At 41.2% G+C, this 18,204-nt stretch overlaps 1 protein-coding gene across 1 annotated transcript in view; it reads right to left on the minus strand.

Moving 5' to 3' along the window:
* Positions 1–14,377: 14,377 nt before the first annotated feature.
* The window catches only part of TRPM6 (transient receptor potential cation channel subfamily M member 6), a 155,547-nt gene continuing 151,720 nt past the window's right edge, over positions 14,378–18,204 (minus strand). The window contains exons 38-39 of the mRNA XM_067569200.1: positions 17,732–17,838; positions 14,378–16,552 (exon numbers count right to left, since the gene is read on the minus strand). Of these exons, the coding sequence (XP_067425301.1) occupies positions 16,422–16,552; positions 17,732–17,838 (238 nt within the window). The 3' untranslated portion in view covers positions 14,378–16,421. The remainder of the gene's footprint in view (positions 16,553–17,731; positions 17,839–18,204) is intronic.

The raw sequence follows: 18,204 nt of genomic DNA on the forward strand, positions 1-18,204 counted from the left end.
AAAACAGTTCTTTTACTTACCAGCAGGGACATGTAAAATGTTAATCATCAATCTGTGGGCCATTAAAGAAGTTGCTTTCCATTTCTCAACTTGAAAACCAAGGGGGAAAGATAATAGGTTTGGTTAACAGAGCTGTTCAGATAATGGAGATGTTCAGAGGATAGCTTTGATGAAGTCAGCATGGGAGCTCAGTGCACTAATCCAGCCTGCTTTTAGATACCATGAGTTCAAAACATAGCTGGGGACTGAAACTCAGATCTGAGGTGGGGGTGACTTTCATTTAACTTGGTGGGGTCATTGTCAGCCTGGGCTTGCTGTATGTGGCAGAGGCAGAGAGGGAGAAAGGATATTTATCTCCATTCTTTATCACTTGAGATGAGTACACACTGCTAGCTGTATCAGGTGAGCTTTTCTCTACAGGTTTATCATTAGGTGAGGAGACTAGGGCAAAATACATGGGACTGTTTGTCAGTCTGTGGAGAGAGAAAACTAAAGAGAACATGGTGTGGCAATACTGAAAACAGGAATTTTGTAGATCCACATGCCACTTTGCAAAGTGATTCCAAGTTCTGTTATTTCAAGGAGCGAGAACTGAGGTAATTATTCAGACTACCTAGAATTATAGAGAGGCAGACTTTAGATCTGTGACAATCAAAGGAACATGGTGATGCTAGCAGAATCAAGAAGCCTGCCAAAAACTCAATCCAGCTAGGTACTCAATTTAGATTCAAGCTGTAGTCCTGGGCTCAGCTGGCATCTACACTCCCATTGAACTTAACCCTGAATCTTTTGTGTCCTCTAATATGACACTGCTCAGGCATTTTTAAGGGACTTTTTACAACTAATACCTAGTCTTTTTAGCATTGGGCTACTTCCTTTGTATAACATGCAATTGGCAACTCATCTCATAGCTGGTTCACTGAGTGTAATGCATCAGGTGCTCAGAAAACCTGCAGTCACATTCTCAAAATGACTACAACCAGATCATCTGAAAACATAGAGCCTGATTCTCTACTCCATTATATTAATGACATAACTTTTTCAGTAGAACTACCTTGGCATAAGACTGGTGTGAATGGAGAATCAGGTCCATAAAAAGCAGTGTTCTGGGGCAAGCAGTGTTCTGGGGCTTGGGTTCAAGGTCTTAAATTGTAGGGCTGAGCTATTCCTAGAGCTGCACTAAAAAGATCCTTTTCCCCAGACCTCTTCTTTCTCACTTTTCCTTTCTTGCTTCCTTTATGTCTGTATTTTTTAACCTTTCCATGAATTGATTGTTTCAGCACCTTAGAAATGACTTTGTTGTTTTGGGTTTTTTTTAGTATTCTTGTAACACAGATGCTTTCTCATTAAATGGTGAAGTTATGATAGCTGCGATGCTGAACCTAGGAGGCTGGCATCATTGCTGGGTACAATTTCTTCCATTTTGTGAAACTGTGCTCTGTAATTAGATAGAATTGCTACACCCTGGACTAGATTTTCTGAAGGATATGGGGAATGTTTCCCTTTAGACTCATGTTTTTGTTTCCATAATTGAACTATGTGGATAATTCTAGGTATTTGCACCTCTAACTACCTGACTGTCGATGCACATCAGGTATGTAGAGGTGTAGGTATTTGGATTTTGCCAACACCAAAATTTAGGTGAAAATTTTATACTGGACCACTAAAAGGCAGGCTTGACCTCAGCCCAGCCAAAACTTCGACTATGATTTTAGTGTGCTTTTTTTTTTTGCTCTGTGTTGACTATTTGTGATGACTAATTTAACAAAAGCAGAATAACAAAAATCAAAATCTAGGCTGTTAGAATAACTGTTTATACAAACACTATGTTTTTTGGTTGTGTCTCTGATAATTTTCAGTCCAGAAAACATTGCAGACATCTCCTAATTATTTCAGACATTCCTATCTCAACTTTGAGCAGAAATGTAATATAGCCCACTTCAGGAGCAGTCTCACTGTGCAATTTCTATGCCTGACTCTAAAGTAATGATAAAGTGTAATTAGGCGGTCCAAAAAAGAATTTGAAGAGCAACTAGTCAAAGACTCAAAAACTAACTGCAAAAAAAAAATGTTAAGTACATCAGAAGCAGCAAGCCTGCCAAACAATCAGCCAGGTCCTGGACAATCAAGATGCTAAAGGAGAACTCGAGAAAGAGAAGGCCACTGTGGAAAAGCTAAATGATTTTTTTGCATCGGTCTCCACTGCAAAGTATGTGAGGGAGATTCCCACACTTGAGCCATTCTTTCTAGGTGACAAATCTGAGGACCTTTCCTAGACTGAGGTGTCATTAGAGGAGGTTTTGGAACAAATTGATAAATTAAACAGTAATAAGTCAACAGGATCAGATGGTATTCACCCAAGAGTTCTGAAGGAACTCAGATATGAAATTGCAGAACTACTAACTGTGGTATGTAACTTATCACTTAAATCAGCGTCTGTTCTGGCAGGTAGCTAATCAACACCAATTTTGTAAAAAGGCTCAAGACGTGATCCTGTCAATTCTAGGCAGGTAAGCCTAACTTCAGTACCAGGCAAATTGGCTGAAACTATAGTAAAGAACAGAATTATCAGACACATAAATGAACAATTTGTTGGGAAAGAGTCGACATGGCTTTTGTAAAGGGAAATCATGCCTCCCCAACCTATCATCATTTTTTGAGTTGGGTCAAGAAACATGTGGACAAAGATGATCCAGTGACATATTGTCAAAGGATTTCTGAAAGTACAAGTACAAGATCCCACACCAAAGGTTCTTCAGCAAAGTAAGCAGTCATGAGATAAGAGGAAAGGTCCACTCATGGATCAGTAACTGGTTAAAGGCAGAAAACAAAGGTAGGAACCAATAGTCAGTTTTCAGAATGGAGAGAGATAATTAGTAATGTCCCCTTGGCATCTGCACCAGTTGCTGTTCAACGTATTCATAAATGAGCTGGAAAAAGGGGTAAACAGTGAGTTGGCGAAATTTGCAGATTATACAAAATTACACAAGATAGTTAAGTCCAAAGCAGACTGTGAAGAGTTACAAAGGGATCTTACTAAACTGGGTGACTGAGCAATAAAATGGCAGATGAAATTCAATATTGATAAATACAAGTACTGCACATTGCAAAACATAATTCCAATTATATGTATAAAATGATGAGATCTAAATTAGCTGTTTCCACTCAAGAAAGAGATCTTGGAGTCATTGTGGATAGTTCTCTGAAAACATCACTCCGTGTGCAGTGGTAGTCAAAAAAGCTAACAGAATGTTAGGAACTATTAGGAAAGGAATAGTTAATAAGACAGAAAGTATCATAATACCACTATATAAATCCATGGTATGCCCACATCTTGAATAGTGCATACGGTTTTGGTCCCCTCATCTCAAAAAAGATATATTAGAATTGTAAATGGTACAGAGAAAGGCAACAAAAATGATTAGGGGTATACAACAGCTTTTGTATGGGAAGAGAGTAAAAGGACTGGGACTTTTCAGCTTGGAAAAGAGATGACTAAGCAGGATACGATAGAAGTCTATACAATTGTGAAAGGTGTGGAGAAAGTGAATAAGGAAATATTATTTACCCCTTCACATAACACAGGAACCAGGGGTCACCCAATGAAATTAAGAGGCAGCAAGTTTAAAACAAACAAAAGGAAGTACTTCTTCATGCAATGTAGATTCAACCTGTGGCACTTGATGCCAGGAAATGTTGTGAAGGCCAACTCTAACAGGGTTCAAAAAAGAACTAGATAAGTTTCTGGAGGATAGATCCATCAATGGCTATTAGCCAAGATGGTCAGAGATGTAACACCATGCTCTGGGTGTGCCTAGCCTCTGACTGCCAGAAGCTAGGAGTGGACAACGGGATGGATCACTCAATGATTGCTTGTTCTGTTCATTCCCTCTGAAGCACCCGGCACTGGCCACTACTGGAAAACAGGGTACTGGGCTAGATAGACCATTGGTCTGATGCAGTATGTTTGTTCTTATGTAATGATACTGATTTAGAGCACTTCATGCATTTTACCAACTAGAGATGCAGGAAGCACCTCACCTATCACTGAAATGAAAACACCTTTGGGGAAGAACATGAGAGATGTTTAACTGTGCACAGCAAAAACAGTTTAGGACAGGAAGTGAGGAATATTTTGTATAACTTATGTTGTTCATGCACAAGGTGCAAACATGTTTACTGTAATTTTAGATTACAGAAAACAAGTAAAGAAAGACCAAATGTAAATCTTGATAAGAGAGAAAACATATTGTTACCTGTATGATCTTCTATATTCTGTTGACTCAGTTCTGACCCCTTGAAGATAGGCATAGAAAGAGAGAGTGCAGAAAACTTAACGCTTTTACAATTAATATTTTTGTGCATTAATATTTCAGTGTTTACTTGAATCCTCTAAATAGCAGAATGTCTGCCTTGTTTGCATGGTATTAATCTACAAGAACATCAGCAACATTAAACAGCCAAGCAGGGTTATCAAATACATCATCTATACTAGAGATTAGGATTTGAATATGCCTTAAAGCAGGCACCTTGTTTTTGACTACGGATGAGACCAGCTCAGGCGATGCCAAGGAGAGAACATTTTACATAGTGGTTGTGCTCCAGTAGTATGCAGGAGCTAAGTTCACTTTCCATTTATGTCATGTGAGAAAAATGAACATAAATCAGTCTGATCCTGCAGCTGCACTTCAGTTGCCTTGTAATCCTTAGCAGCATTAGTATTCCTCAGTGTTGGTACTGGTCACATATTCAGTTGGTCAATGGACAGGATTTCTTTTGCAGATTGATGGGTTTGGGTTGATATCATTGCTGAAAGTCTGCTTTATGCTGGCTGGGATTGGCTGCTGCTTTCGGTTCTCTTGTTATGTACTGTGTTTTTACTTGTGGCAGGATGCCTAGCATCTGGAATAGGTGTCTTTTTGCTATTGATTTTTTAATTCAAAATAAGGAATAAATGCATCAAGGGGCCTCTCCCAGGTCCTCACAAAACAAGAAGGCACAATTTTAGCTGACATGAGAAGACACCGATGTATCTAAACTTTAGTCTGGCATGCTGCAACCTTACAACCCTGAAGAATGAAGAACTCCAGTCAATACACTATGAGTTGATTAGTGCATTAGATTAATGGAAATAGACTGCGTGTGAGGAGATTTTTTAAGTAGGCAGAAGCAGAAAGTACAGAGAAGCTGCAGAGCAGATTCTAGGATTCTTGTGTAAAATCCATGGGCTGCAGGGTGGCCTTTCCACTGTCAAGAAAAACCTATCAAATGTGAACTGATGTGCACTTGTCTTCCTGAGGCTGGAGACAACAGCCTGAAACAATACACCTGAGCGGTATGAACTGCCTTAACCAGGCGAATAGTGTGTTAACGCTCGCGCCTAACAATGACAAAGTACACGTTAATAACTATTTAACTGATGAGCACACTAGCAGACATAACCAGCTTATGTGCTTACCAGCATGATTGAAAAGCATAGGTATTAGAGATATATGAAGGCTGTGGTGTATAAATCCATGGCTCTGATCTGACCGTGGCTTCAATATTTGTCTGGATAAGAAGAATATAGTGAGTGGGAAGAAAGTAGAGAATGCCTATATGGCCCTGATAGGTTGTTCTGGGAGCTTCAGGAGCATATGGCCAGGGCAGCTTGCAGAAGACTAGCTTGTAGAGTGGACGACTCTCCACTCACTAGAAGTCTGAAGCCATTCCTGACAAAAGTATTTTCACGTGCATTAAATTGTTGTCCTCGGAGAGAACCAGAGGCCTTTGCTAGCCACTGCCCAGGAAGTGGAGAGGATTGGAGGTCTTTATTTGCAGCTGCTGGATGTACGGGGACCAAAAAAAAGGAGGTCATGCCTAGTCTCAAAAACCCATGTTTTAAATGGGTTAGCTAATTAGCATGGTTTTAACAAGATTTCAAACAGAACTTAGCTCCTATTATAGACAGAACAAGTTAAAAATTGTTAGCTGGTCAGTCTTCAGTGGCGACTTTCTCTTTAATAGTTCAATAGTTCAACAGAATAACAAACATTGCTGCTTCATTCAGCTATTCCATGGTGAGTAAAAGTAAATATTTCACAAGTGAAGTCAAAGCCAAATCCTAAAATGAATGGAGTGTTAACTGGAGTTGAACCAGGCTGAATTAAAGATGTTAAGTATGTTCTAAAGGACATGCTGCAATTAACTACCTTACATAAAATCAGGGTTTTACATAATTCACTTAGGTACACAAAATATAACACTCCCCAGCACCCAACTTTAGCTGTTGACATGGCTAAACCTTACTGTGATTATGGTCATTCAGTGTAGGAAATGAATTAGACTCTCCACAGGATTCTCATTTGTGCTGTATATTAATAGGCTTCTTACATAAATAGTCACTTGTACATCACTGCTTATTTGCCTGCTAGCTGGGTTGTATCTAATTTAGAAAAGAGGCAAAAAATGTTTCATTTGACATAATGTAGCTTATCCAACAGCAGTAGTTTTTTTTTTAATTTACATAATAGTTATTACCTAAAGTATCCTAATACATATTCACAGTATCAGCTCTGTCTATCTTTGGGCCTCAGTCTCTCTCTCTCTCTCTCTCTCTCTCTCTCTCTCTCTCTGACACACACACACAAAATGCTGCATAAAGATAGTGGGCAACATTTTTAAAAGTGCCTAAATAGCAGTTTCAGTGGTGCTTAGGCTCCTAGGTTACTAAAGGCATGTCTGCACTGCAAAGAAAACTCTTCAGCACCAAGTCTCAGAGCCCATGTCAATTGACTCAGGCCTGATCTACACTAGAAAATTAAGTCATCATAACTATGTGGCTCAGGAATGTGAAAAATCCATATGCAACAAGGTGCTGTGGCCTTCCTCGGAGCCTGGGCCTGAGGAAGGGTCGCTCTGCCCCTGCTGGACAGAACCAGGCCCTGCAGGCCAAGCCACCTGGAAGCAGAGGGGTGGAGCCAGGGCCAGGGTAGGAAGTATAAAAAACAGCTCATTTGGGGGGAAGTTGTTGCTGGAGGCAGATGTGTTTTCCCAGAGGCTGTGGCCTAGGCCTGACTCAGTCCCTGCGACTGTTTGGCACAGCCGACCTGCTGACTGGAGCTTCCAAAACTTGCCCAACTTGTTGGGCCCGAATGACTGGGTAGGGCTGCCAGATCCTAGTACCAGGGAGCTGCTACCTAAATCTGGTGGGTGCGAGAAACTCCCTGAGGCCAGCTCTGACCTAGAGGAGCTTCCTGGCATGGAGGACCCACTGGTGTGAACTGACCCTTGTGGACCGGAGGAACCCCTAGGGCCATGTGACCTGGAGGAGCTACCTTCCGCAGATGACCCTCAGGAGTTTCCAGACCTGCTGCCGGTTGATGGTGAGGGACTCGCCAGATGCCTGCTCACCGCCTCTCCCAGCGACCTGGAGGAAGATTGGGTGGGAGAAAGTGGCCCAGGGACAGCCATAGCAAGTGGCTGAGTCAGGGGCGGAACTCCCGTCAGCGTGCTGTGGCTGGAGCCCCACTGACTCAGTGGCAAAAGGCTTTGCCACTTATAGGGCCCTGGGCTGGAATGCAGTGGAGACGGGTGGGCCTGCATCCCCCTCTCCCCTTCCCTAACCACCCTGGGAGTGCTTGGCGTCCTTTGCACTGCTGGCCAGAGGGCACCAAGCTTTGTTAGCCCCACTGGACTATAGGACCGGGGGCTTTAGACTATTTTACCAGCCCTGCCTGGCTTGAGGGCTGGGGGCTGTAAAGCACTTTAACAGCCTTGCCTGTTGGAAGGCCGGGGGCTATAAACTGCTTTGCCTGCCCTGCCCTGTTTGAGGGCCGGGGGCATCTGACTGCCTACCAGCCCCACTTGAGAGCGGGGGCTAAAGACTCAGTTGCCTGCCCCACCCTGTCTGAGGGCTTGGGCAATAGACTACTGCCCCGCCCTGCCTATTGGAAGGCCGGGGAGCTGCAGACTTCTTATCAGCCTGGCCCTATGTGAGGGCCAGGGGACTGGAGACTGCTGGGGAAGCCTGCCCCGCCTGGGGGCCAGGGCTACAGAGTCATAAACCGGGAGCTGTTTCCCCTAGACAAAGGCGCTGTGGTCTTCCTCGGAGCCTGAGTCCGAGGAAAGGTCACGACGCCGCTGGCTGGACCATGCCACCCGCCTACACCATACCACTGAGCAACTTAATTAAGCCAACCTAAGTCCTTGTGTAGACAACCATAGGTCGATAGAATAATTCTGCCTCTCTGGGTCACCAACGCCGAAAGGTGAATCCCTCCCATTGGTGTAGATAGTGTCTATACTGAAGTGCTGCAGTTGTGCTGCTGTAGCGTTTTAAGTGTAGACAAGCCCTTAGGTTTGCAGGCCATGGGCTTCAGGACTAAAAATAGCAGTATAGACATTTCCACTTGGGCTGGAGCCAGACTCCAAACCTGGCATGGTGGACTGTATCCAAGCTCAGGCAATGGCCCAACTGGGACTGCCCACGCTATTATTTTAAGCCCCATGAACCTGAGTCAATTGACCCAAGACTCTCCGACTCAGCACTGTAGGTTTTTGTTTGCAATATAGGCATACCCTTAGATGCAATGTAAATGTGACTCACTGTTTGCCTTTCTTCCTGCACTGTCATTATTTTCAAAGTGTACCTTAACTGTATTGTTGGTTCATAAATCTCCACTGCACATAAGTCTGATGACACTGGGAAATATGAAGGAGTTGCTTTTGCTTCTCATCTCCTTTGTTTAGGCCATGAAGCTGCAATCTATCTACATACATAACAGGCGTCAGCTGAGACAAGCAAATAATGGTACTAGTGCTAATTACCACACATAACCACCCCAGTTGGTTTCAGTAGCATCCCGAGGCTCGATCTAGCTTGAAGCGCTCTAAATCTCTAAGCCCACATCACAGACACCACACTTTCTCTATGTAAGGGGAATGGTTCCAAGAGCAAAGCTTTGTTCGTATTCACTACTGTCCTGTGTACTTTCACTGTGTGCTCCTGTTCCAGGATGCTTAGTGCTATATCAGGGGTGGAGTCAGTCCTTCTGTTTTGGATTTTCCTAAATTGTCTAGAAAGGTGAGTTCATCTCTGGGCAGCAGTAAAAGCTTCTACAGTTAAAGAACTATTCTGAACAAATCAGCAGACCTGCCAACTTGTCATGCATATATTCCCATGTGACTTGTAAAAGGTCATGCATTTTTTTTTTTTTTGACGAGAGAGACCTTCTTTCTCCTGATTTAATACATAGAGCCTAGGGGGGAAGGTGCATGGGCCTACCCACTAAAACCCCAGATTATTCTATTGACTGCTCTTCCCGTTTCTGTGCATGTCACACCCCTTATTGACAACTGCTGTGTCTCTCTCTCTCTCTACGTTTGAGGACATACTCAGCCATTGTACAGCTTGGACTATGCAGTTGGACAAGGTCACTGCAAGAAAATCTAGGAATAGAACCTAAATCTTTGCCATATTGCCTTTCAGGTGAAATATGGCAAACTATCTCCTGTGTAGTAGCTGGACCACAGATAGAGGTTTGAGCCTGCTACCATTGCCATACTGATGGGAATGGTCCTTTAATTCAAGTAATAGAAGCTCATGCTTTCAGCCCAAGTTCGTTCTTTACAGACACCCCAAACAGGTACATCCTTACATTGGAACACGCAGTGTCTTACCACTCCTCCAAATTCTACTCCCAGAACTTGCAACAGAACCTGCTATTGATCATTCTCATCCGCATTCACAAAAAGTTGTATAATCCTGTATAGGCTGTTTCTCATGGACAAAACATACCTCCCTTGCCAGTTGCTTTTATAGCTAAAGTGGTAGAGCTCTTTGCCATGCTTCTGCAGATTGAAGGGATCAGACCTGACTGACGACCCCTGGAAATCATGGAAATATGTTTGTTGCAGGGTGGTCATGCTAGCAATTGTTGACTTTTTTTTATTGCAATATTGCAAAACATTTTATTTACAGGTGTTTGGCTGCTGTGCTAATATTTATTTTACTTTGCATTTCTGATGTTTCACTTTAGATTAACAAGAGCTATACCTTTAAGAACAGATGGGGGCATGTTATTGGATTAGTTTGAGGAAGCCTGAGATAGGTGTGTGAAAGATGTCGCCTATGTGTACAGAAAGAGGAAGACCCCGCCTATGCAACTTCTTAAAGGTCAGAATGTGCCTTTAGGCCCCATAAACAAAACGTGTTCGACCACCATCTTCCCTCACTTTGTGGATTGCTCTGGGGCTTGGGTGCGAGGTAGGTGTTCAGATGCGTAGAGGAAGGCAGCAGTGTGCATGCTCAGAGGCAGAAACCTAGGTGCTAAGGAAAGTTTTACCCTGAAAATGTAGGTGCCAAGGGAGTTTAAGCACCTACAGGATTCAGCAGTTTTGTGGACCACAGTAGAGCCTAATATTGTAACTTAGGCATCTGAATACCTTTGTGAATCTGGATCTACATCAACTATAGCATTGTCCAAGAGATCACAAGGAGAAAAGTGGCTAAAGTACTTTGCTAATCCTATGGTTGGTGGTGGTCTCACAGCTACACTACAGTTGAAGCCAGAGGGGGGTCCAGACAACCACTTCCCTGCTTTCAGCATTAGACTATACTCCTTCCACACGAATACTGTATTTCAATATGTCTGTTCTTTCACCTGCATTCAAGATCTTGTCTCCTGGTTCTTTGATACAGGCAATTTACTATGGTAAATAAATTGTATTAGTAGTGGAATGACCATTGCTTTATCTGCTTGTTCCAATACTGAAGCTGTAGTATAAGCCTTTTAGAATGACACAAATGTTCTATGTCTGCATTGTACAGAAGCCAATACTCTATAATTTACAATGCCCTTAATACCTTTGTTGTGCATAGCCTAGATCACAAGAGCAACACCCACAGATGGCAATAGCTGAGCAGAATTACAATGTTAGTCATGAAAGCGAGGAGTAGAATGGCTATGGAAGTCAAAGTCCCCTTCCTGATCCTTGCTCTCCCCACTGCTCCCAGCTGGGGTTACATCAGACGGGCAGAGCACTGGCAAGATCCTGTTCTGTGACAGACTGAGAAATGGAAGGTTTCAGCCTCCTAACTAAAGCCCTGACATGTACGCAGACAGAGCGAAAAATCAGAGGGTTATTTTATGAACTGAGCTGTATTCACTAGGCCTGATTGTACTTAGAAAGACATAGTGGAATTCTAATGGAAACTGAGTTCCCACTTTTTAGATGGAGCAGTCAACAAAAGCGTGTAAACAAGAATTACTATATTGTAGGGGAGGAGGAAGAATTAAGATGCATATGACGAAGACACAGAAGTGAAATCTATTTATTTCAAGGTTAAATTTCCAAGTAAAAAGCAACTTCCCATTTATTTTCTGTACATAGCTTGTTGCCTGTTTCAATTACCTTAGGAAACAAGTTCTGTGATTGTACATTTATCAATGAAGAAACTATTTTTATTTTCAAAACAGGATAAACCAGACCAACAAAATAAAAAAATATATATATTTCCTATGAAAGTACTTGTATATCTAATATCCATTCTATCTTTTTTCACCAACAGTAAAGACGTCACCCTGACTATGCCATGACCATTACAAAAGCACATGATAAAAGACTGCCTGAGAATGAGGTGTGCAACCTTTAAACTTCTCATATGTTTAAGCAAAAGTATTCAAGGCAATGGCTGCCAAGACCCTTGTGTACCATTTATCTTGGGGTAATCTTAATTTACTTCCTTACCACAGTAAGCTTCTTTCACTTATTTTTTGTATATGTGCTCATACATTCTTTGGGTCTGATTTAAAAAGAAATCTTTCTATGTAAAGAAGTGCTATGTAGGGCCAAATCCTGTTTGCAAGTACCTAAGGTGAGCTGGATTTCGTCCTGAGCACACAAGCAAGGGAAACACACTCCCAAATGTGGTTTTAATCTAAAACAAATCTTGAAACTTAAAATCAGAAACTTCTAAGACTTGACATGAATTATTTAACTTGGCACTAAGTAGCCAGAGAAAGATCGTTGTTAATAAGCGACCTGCCCCTACCCCATTGAAGTCAATGGGAGTATTGGTTTCAATAGGACAATGTTAGATGAATGGAAGACTTCAGAATCTGGAAATCTCTGAAATAATTGATATTGACACTAAGAACTAAAGAAGAAAAAAATTCTCCAATTGTTCTCATAACAATTTACGACTGCATTATAAAAGAGGTAGAAAAAATTACATTTTATTCAAAATAGCTCATTTAAAAATATATGAAATGGAAATCAGTCCTTCTAAAATGTATATTTCAAGGAAATGTAAAAGTAATTAACAGCTATAGCTATTGAAAGTTTACTACAGTGCATTGTGGGCAAGGATATGCAGAGTTCCAATTGGAAATGCACTTTATTGAGGTTATGGTATTAATATTTGAGATTAAGCTGCATTTGACATTTTGTGTGTTCAGATTAAATGCCTTTAAAACATCTGAGATTTTCTTGGACACTGTTAAAAGAATCCATAATTACTTTCATATATATTTGTGTGCACTCGTATGTACATTAGAACAGTAGCTCTCAACTTTTCCAGACTCCTGTACCCCTTTCAGGAGTCGTTTCATCTCACTTAAAATTCTTGCTTATAAAATCAGACATAAAAATAAAAAAGTGCCCCAGCACACTATTACTGAAAAATTGCTTACTTTCTCATTTTTACTATATAATTATAAAATAAATCAGTTGGAATATAAATATTGTACCTACATTTCAGTGTATAGAGCAGTATAACCAAGTCATTGGTCTGTATGAAATTTTAGTTTGTACTGACTTTGCTAGTGCTTTTTATGTAGCCTGTTGTAAAATTAGGCAAATATCTAGATGAGTTGATGTACCCCCTGGAAGGCCTCTGCGTACCCCTCGGGGTACACCTACCCCAGTTCAGAATCACTGCATTAGAAAAGTAATGTGAAAATAATAAGCAAGTAACCATTTACAGTTCACATAATTATAACCACTCGTGAGAGTTGCTTCAATTTTCAGAAGTCACCAATTCTTAAGAGGACAACAATTACTGTTTAAACAATGCCATAACTAAGTCAAGGTCAAATACTTTATAAAATAATTTTAAAGACTTCTGTGTAACCTTAAAAAGGCACGGGCAAGTAGTTTAAGCACAAATTACAGCACAAATTCAGGAAAGTATCCCTATTCAAGATGGCACTTAAGAATGTGCCTAACTTTAAGGAATTAATTAATTGAACTTAAACACATGCTTAAAGTTAAACATGTCCTTAAAATATGGATGGGCTCAAGTGATTTCCTAAATTAGGGCCTAAAACAACAGCTGCTGCAAGTTTCTTATATAGATAAATTCAGCCATTTTGTCAAGAAGGGAGCAAAATTTAATGAACTTGATGATTTGTAAATAAACAATCTATTAACATGCTGAATTGTTCAGAGGAAACAAGGGAAGTCTATTTTGGCCAAATGGAAAACAACATTGCTGGTAAGGGGAGAGGCAATATCCTCTTAGAAACTGGAAAATATTAGAACACAAAATCTTAAAAAATAAATATTACTATACAGTGTCAGTTTGTGCTTTCAAGGATCAAAAACAAACATGGTGACAATAGTGCAGGTGGTTATTTCTATGTCTAATATATTTAAGCAATGGAGATAAATAACTCTCCAGACATTTTATAACTTTAAGCAGAGGAGCTATACATCCACATTCTCTAAATGTTCAAAATTCATTTCAAGTTTTATAGGTGGGCCCCAATGCTGCTCTCTGTGAAATGAATGGGTGGTTTGTCATTGACTACAATGGCAGCAAGATCAAGATCAGAGTCTCAATAAATGAAAAACACTGGAGTCCAGAGTGAAATCCCGAACCCATTGACGTCAATGGCAAAATTCCTTCTGATTTCGATGGAGCTAGGATATTATCCCAGGTAGCTTTGCTATGCACTGAACTGTCATGGTCTGCTTCCATGCATGATTTAGAAAGATACGCTGCCTGAAAGGAAACAAAATTACTGGCGCAATCACATGACCTTACAGTGCTCTTTCACATAGTAAACTAGACGGTCTTTGTTCAGAGGTCTCAAACTCAATCTCATCATGACTTCTGAAATGAGTGGTACAGCAGCTACAAAACATAGTGCAGAGAAAAATACAAATGTGAGGTTCATTTCTTTGAAGTTTCCTATCCCTTTAAGTTTCAAAATTTGGCATTTCTAGTATCAACTATTTACAAAAAGAAGAAATCAGCTAGTGCAAGATTTGGAATTTGATTGGAGGTATTAAAAGATTTTATGTCATGCACACTGGGGTCAGAGCCAGCCCTTGACCAAAAGGCGTTCCTCCCCCCCCCCCCCCCATTTGTTAAACTTCTGAATACCTTCTTTTTTATCACATTTATAGCCCATTTCATGACTTAGATGCAAGATTTGCATGCATGATTTATCGCCATCATGTAAGACAAGAAATTTGCATGCTAGGATCTGTAAATCTGTATTTATTCATGCCACATATAAGCAATTTTTTAAAAAAATCATTTCTTCTAAGCTTACAGAAACTTTTAATTTTAAAAATAACTGAAATGCACTAACAAAGAAAGTGAACTGTGCACCAATATTGGGTGGACCAGTATTAAATAGTGTTACAATATGTACCATTCAATAGTTTTAGTTTAACCCTAATCCTTTAGTTCAAAAGGTTGCTTTTCTCACCTTAAAACACAAGTATACTTTCACAATGTTGCAGCTGGGCTTTCACTTCAGTTCATTCTTATATCTGACTGGCGACGTCCCCACCCTTATATACCCATGAGGGCATGGCTGACAAAACCAAGCACCTACAGTATTCAACTAAACACCCAGGAAAGTGTATTTTTATATTATTCATTAGGTCTTTTCAACTCTCTATTGTATCATAATATTTAAAGAAATGAGTTTTTCAAATAGACTTTTTCAAGAAAGATAAAATCCTATTTAAAAATTGAAACATTTAGGTTGCAAAATGTATGCTGCTTTTGCACAGGATGAATTCGCCTTCCCACTTATTCACAGTTGGAAAGACATGCGGTTTCATTACACCCAGGCTTCAATCCTCAATTTTTGACTTTAAAGGGATTTTAGGGTGCGAAAAGAATGGAGGAATGGGCTCTTACTGCACAATACAGTCCTCTCCCAACTCACATAATGAGGACTTTTGTTCGCAAGTTTTAAACAATTGAGCCCAGATACTCAGTGGTATTTAAGCACTTAACTTTCATGGTATCTAGGCACCTAAATACATTGCAGGATCTGGTATTTTTTTCTCAGATGGCCCATCAACTGCATCCAAACTGCACCCCAGAATCACCAAAAAAAACCCACAACATTTCCCCATTTTTTTCCACACTAAACACGGGGGCTGTGTATATGCATATAGAACTATTTATGCATGTGCATACATACTTTGTTTTACTGAAAGCAGGGGATCAGGTAAGATAGCAGGGAAATAAGCATCTTATAATTCCTACATGGGGAAATACATCTTTAACAGAAACAGTGCCATTTTCCAAAATAAACACCATTCAACTTCATAACAATTCCACATTTCCAGCTAAGGCACTGAAGCATAAATGAACTATGTTATTCAGTAAGGCAGCCCCTTATTCCAGTCCCTTTACTAAGTAGTTTTAGAATGAAGTGAAAAAGCATCAGTGCTGCACTGGGGTGTGTAACTAAAGAATTTCCTTTGGAAAACATATGTGCCCCATTTGCCTGTCGGACAGGGGTTCTCAAACTGGGGGTCTGGACCCCTCAAGGAGTCACAAGATTATTATGGGGGGGGGGATCGTGAGCTGTCAGCCCCTATGTATGCTGTGCTGCGGCTGTCAACCTGGTGCATAGCTGACAGCCAGAGCCCTTCAGACATAGGTGGCCAGAGAGCAGCGGCTGCTGGCCGGGTGCTCTGAAGACAGTGCCGCCCCCCAGCAGCAGTGCAGAAGTAAGGGTACTATGGCATGGGGGGTGGGTGGCATGGCATGGCGGGGGCATCACTTTTGGGGGGGGTCATCACAGCCTGAAATATTTTCAAAGGGGGTCCCAGAAAAAAAAAGAGGTTTGAGAAGCCCTGCTGCTGCAGGACAGTCAGCTATGGAGGGTGGAGAAATGTCACTCCTGTGCATTGATGGGTATGTCTATACTGCAATCAAAGGGTATGATTACAGCTTGAGTAGACATACTCAAGCCATGTAATCTAGCTAGCTTAGGTCCCAGAACAGTAGACCCAGAGCAGCATGAGCTTCCCCCCCCAAATAATTATCCGGGGTTCCAGGCAGGCTCAGACAGGCCACTTTGAAATCAGAGAGACCCAGCCTTTTGTCCTTTCAGCTTGATAGGTGGCCAAACCAATAAGAAAGGAGGGTTTTCAAGTGTTCAAAAGGCCAGAAGCCACGCTGCTCACAAACGAGTGTCGTTTTCTAGAGGCTCGTCATCAGTAGCAACAGCACTGTCTGCTCCTGCCTCTGTCTCCACTTCCACTTCCATAGCTGGATTGCACTTTCCAGGGGTGTAGTCATTTCTTCTCATATCTGTGAGGGAAAACAGATTCAGCGACATGGACGGTAATTGTTTGGAAAATGTACACAGACTAAGCAAGCGCCAGACCCTGAGGGTGAGTGTAAGGGGCGTGTTAACCCTTTGATTGTGCATTGGGGAAGAAGGGGATGCTACACCAACCTGAATCTTCCTAAGAAAGGTCAGACCAGTGCAGGAAAGGATGCAGCAGAGGAGGGCCCATGGAGAGGCAGAACAGGATGGGGAACTTACACAAATGTATTCTCCACTGTCCTAGCTTACTAGTTAATCATCTGCAGGGCCTGCCCCTCCTCCCCCACCCTGACATCCCCTGGCCACAGGGGCAAGCAATATGAAAGATAATATTACAACTCCTGATTAAGAATTGGGCAGCTATTGAAATCAAAGTACTTTTCATTAGAAAAAAATTACATAGATAGTAATTCTCTCTATTTCACCAGACACATTACACTTTTCACCCGACTGCAATTATTTTTGACACGCTGAGCCCTCTAAAATTGATCTGATCTGTAGCACAATAAAAAGTACATTTCTAACCAATATAATTTATGTGATAGGTGGTTCCAAAGAAATGGAAAGCAAAAGCTGTGATGGATGAGGTTTGAGGGCAACATCTGTGAGCGGAGAAAGACACAGAGAGATCTCTCTGTGGGCTGATGCATTGCTGATTTTTACGGAGTTCCTCAGATCCTTAAACATTAAAAATAATTGCTGTGGTAACTATATTGATTCCACTGGAAAGTGATCTATTATTTTATATAGAGAAGGAAATCATTTAATACATGTTTAAGGGTAGATGTTTACACCATGAACTCCAGACCACAGACTGACTGCTTCTAATTTGAAAATGATAGCCAGGCAAAAGAAAAAGGGAAGTGGTGTGCCGATCAGTGCAGTGCAGCTTTACTTATGCATGGAAAGGGAGCTCCAAATCATCAGCTTTAATGAGGAAAAAGATAACCTGCCAGTGTTACTTAATCACAACTCAATAGAGCTCTAAGTAAATACCTGTTCTTAGTCATTTCAGGACCTTCATTTGCAGTTAGAAAGTTAGACATGGACTGGAAATAAGACACAATAGAATGCCCAATATGCCAGCCATACCAGCTTCTGCAGAACACTGATCTTAATATGGATTTGCTCAGGAACATATAAAATCCTGAAGTGTTTACCGGGAAGTTTCAGTTTCCTGCAGCAGGAGTTACAACGGTGCTTTGCAATGAAGTTTTTAATTGCATGTTCCCCTAGGTTTGCTGGTCCGAACACCATCCTTCCAGATCTGGAAGAAATAACAGAATATCAGTGAGCTCAAAGTAAACAAAGGATGCTATTTATGCATTATCCCCTGGAATTTTACTCTTTAGCGTGCACTGGAGCTGTTTCGGGGATAACTTATTTAGTGAGATCATTTTTTTCTATTTATAAAACCAATGTACAGTCAAAACCCTTTTAAATAAATGGGGTCTCCAGTACACAGCTGGGGAGATTGGTGAAGTTATCCTCCTTCCACCCAGCCAATGGAGGAGTACCAGATTACTCTCTTGCTATTTCTGTAACCTCAGAGGTGCAGCAATACTATTGGCCACTGTGCTCTGTCTCCACTGGAGGAATCCCTGGTGGATCCACTCAGTCCCCACTAAAACCC

This window comes from Emydura macquarii, unplaced genomic scaffold, assembly GCF_026122565.2.
Source record: "Emydura macquarii macquarii isolate MOO-44397 ecotype Brisbane River unplaced genomic scaffold, CSIRO-AGI_Emac_v2 contig_2897, whole genome shotgun sequence".
Classification (NCBI taxonomy): domain Eukaryota; kingdom Metazoa; phylum Chordata; order Testudines; family Chelidae; genus Emydura; species Emydura macquarii.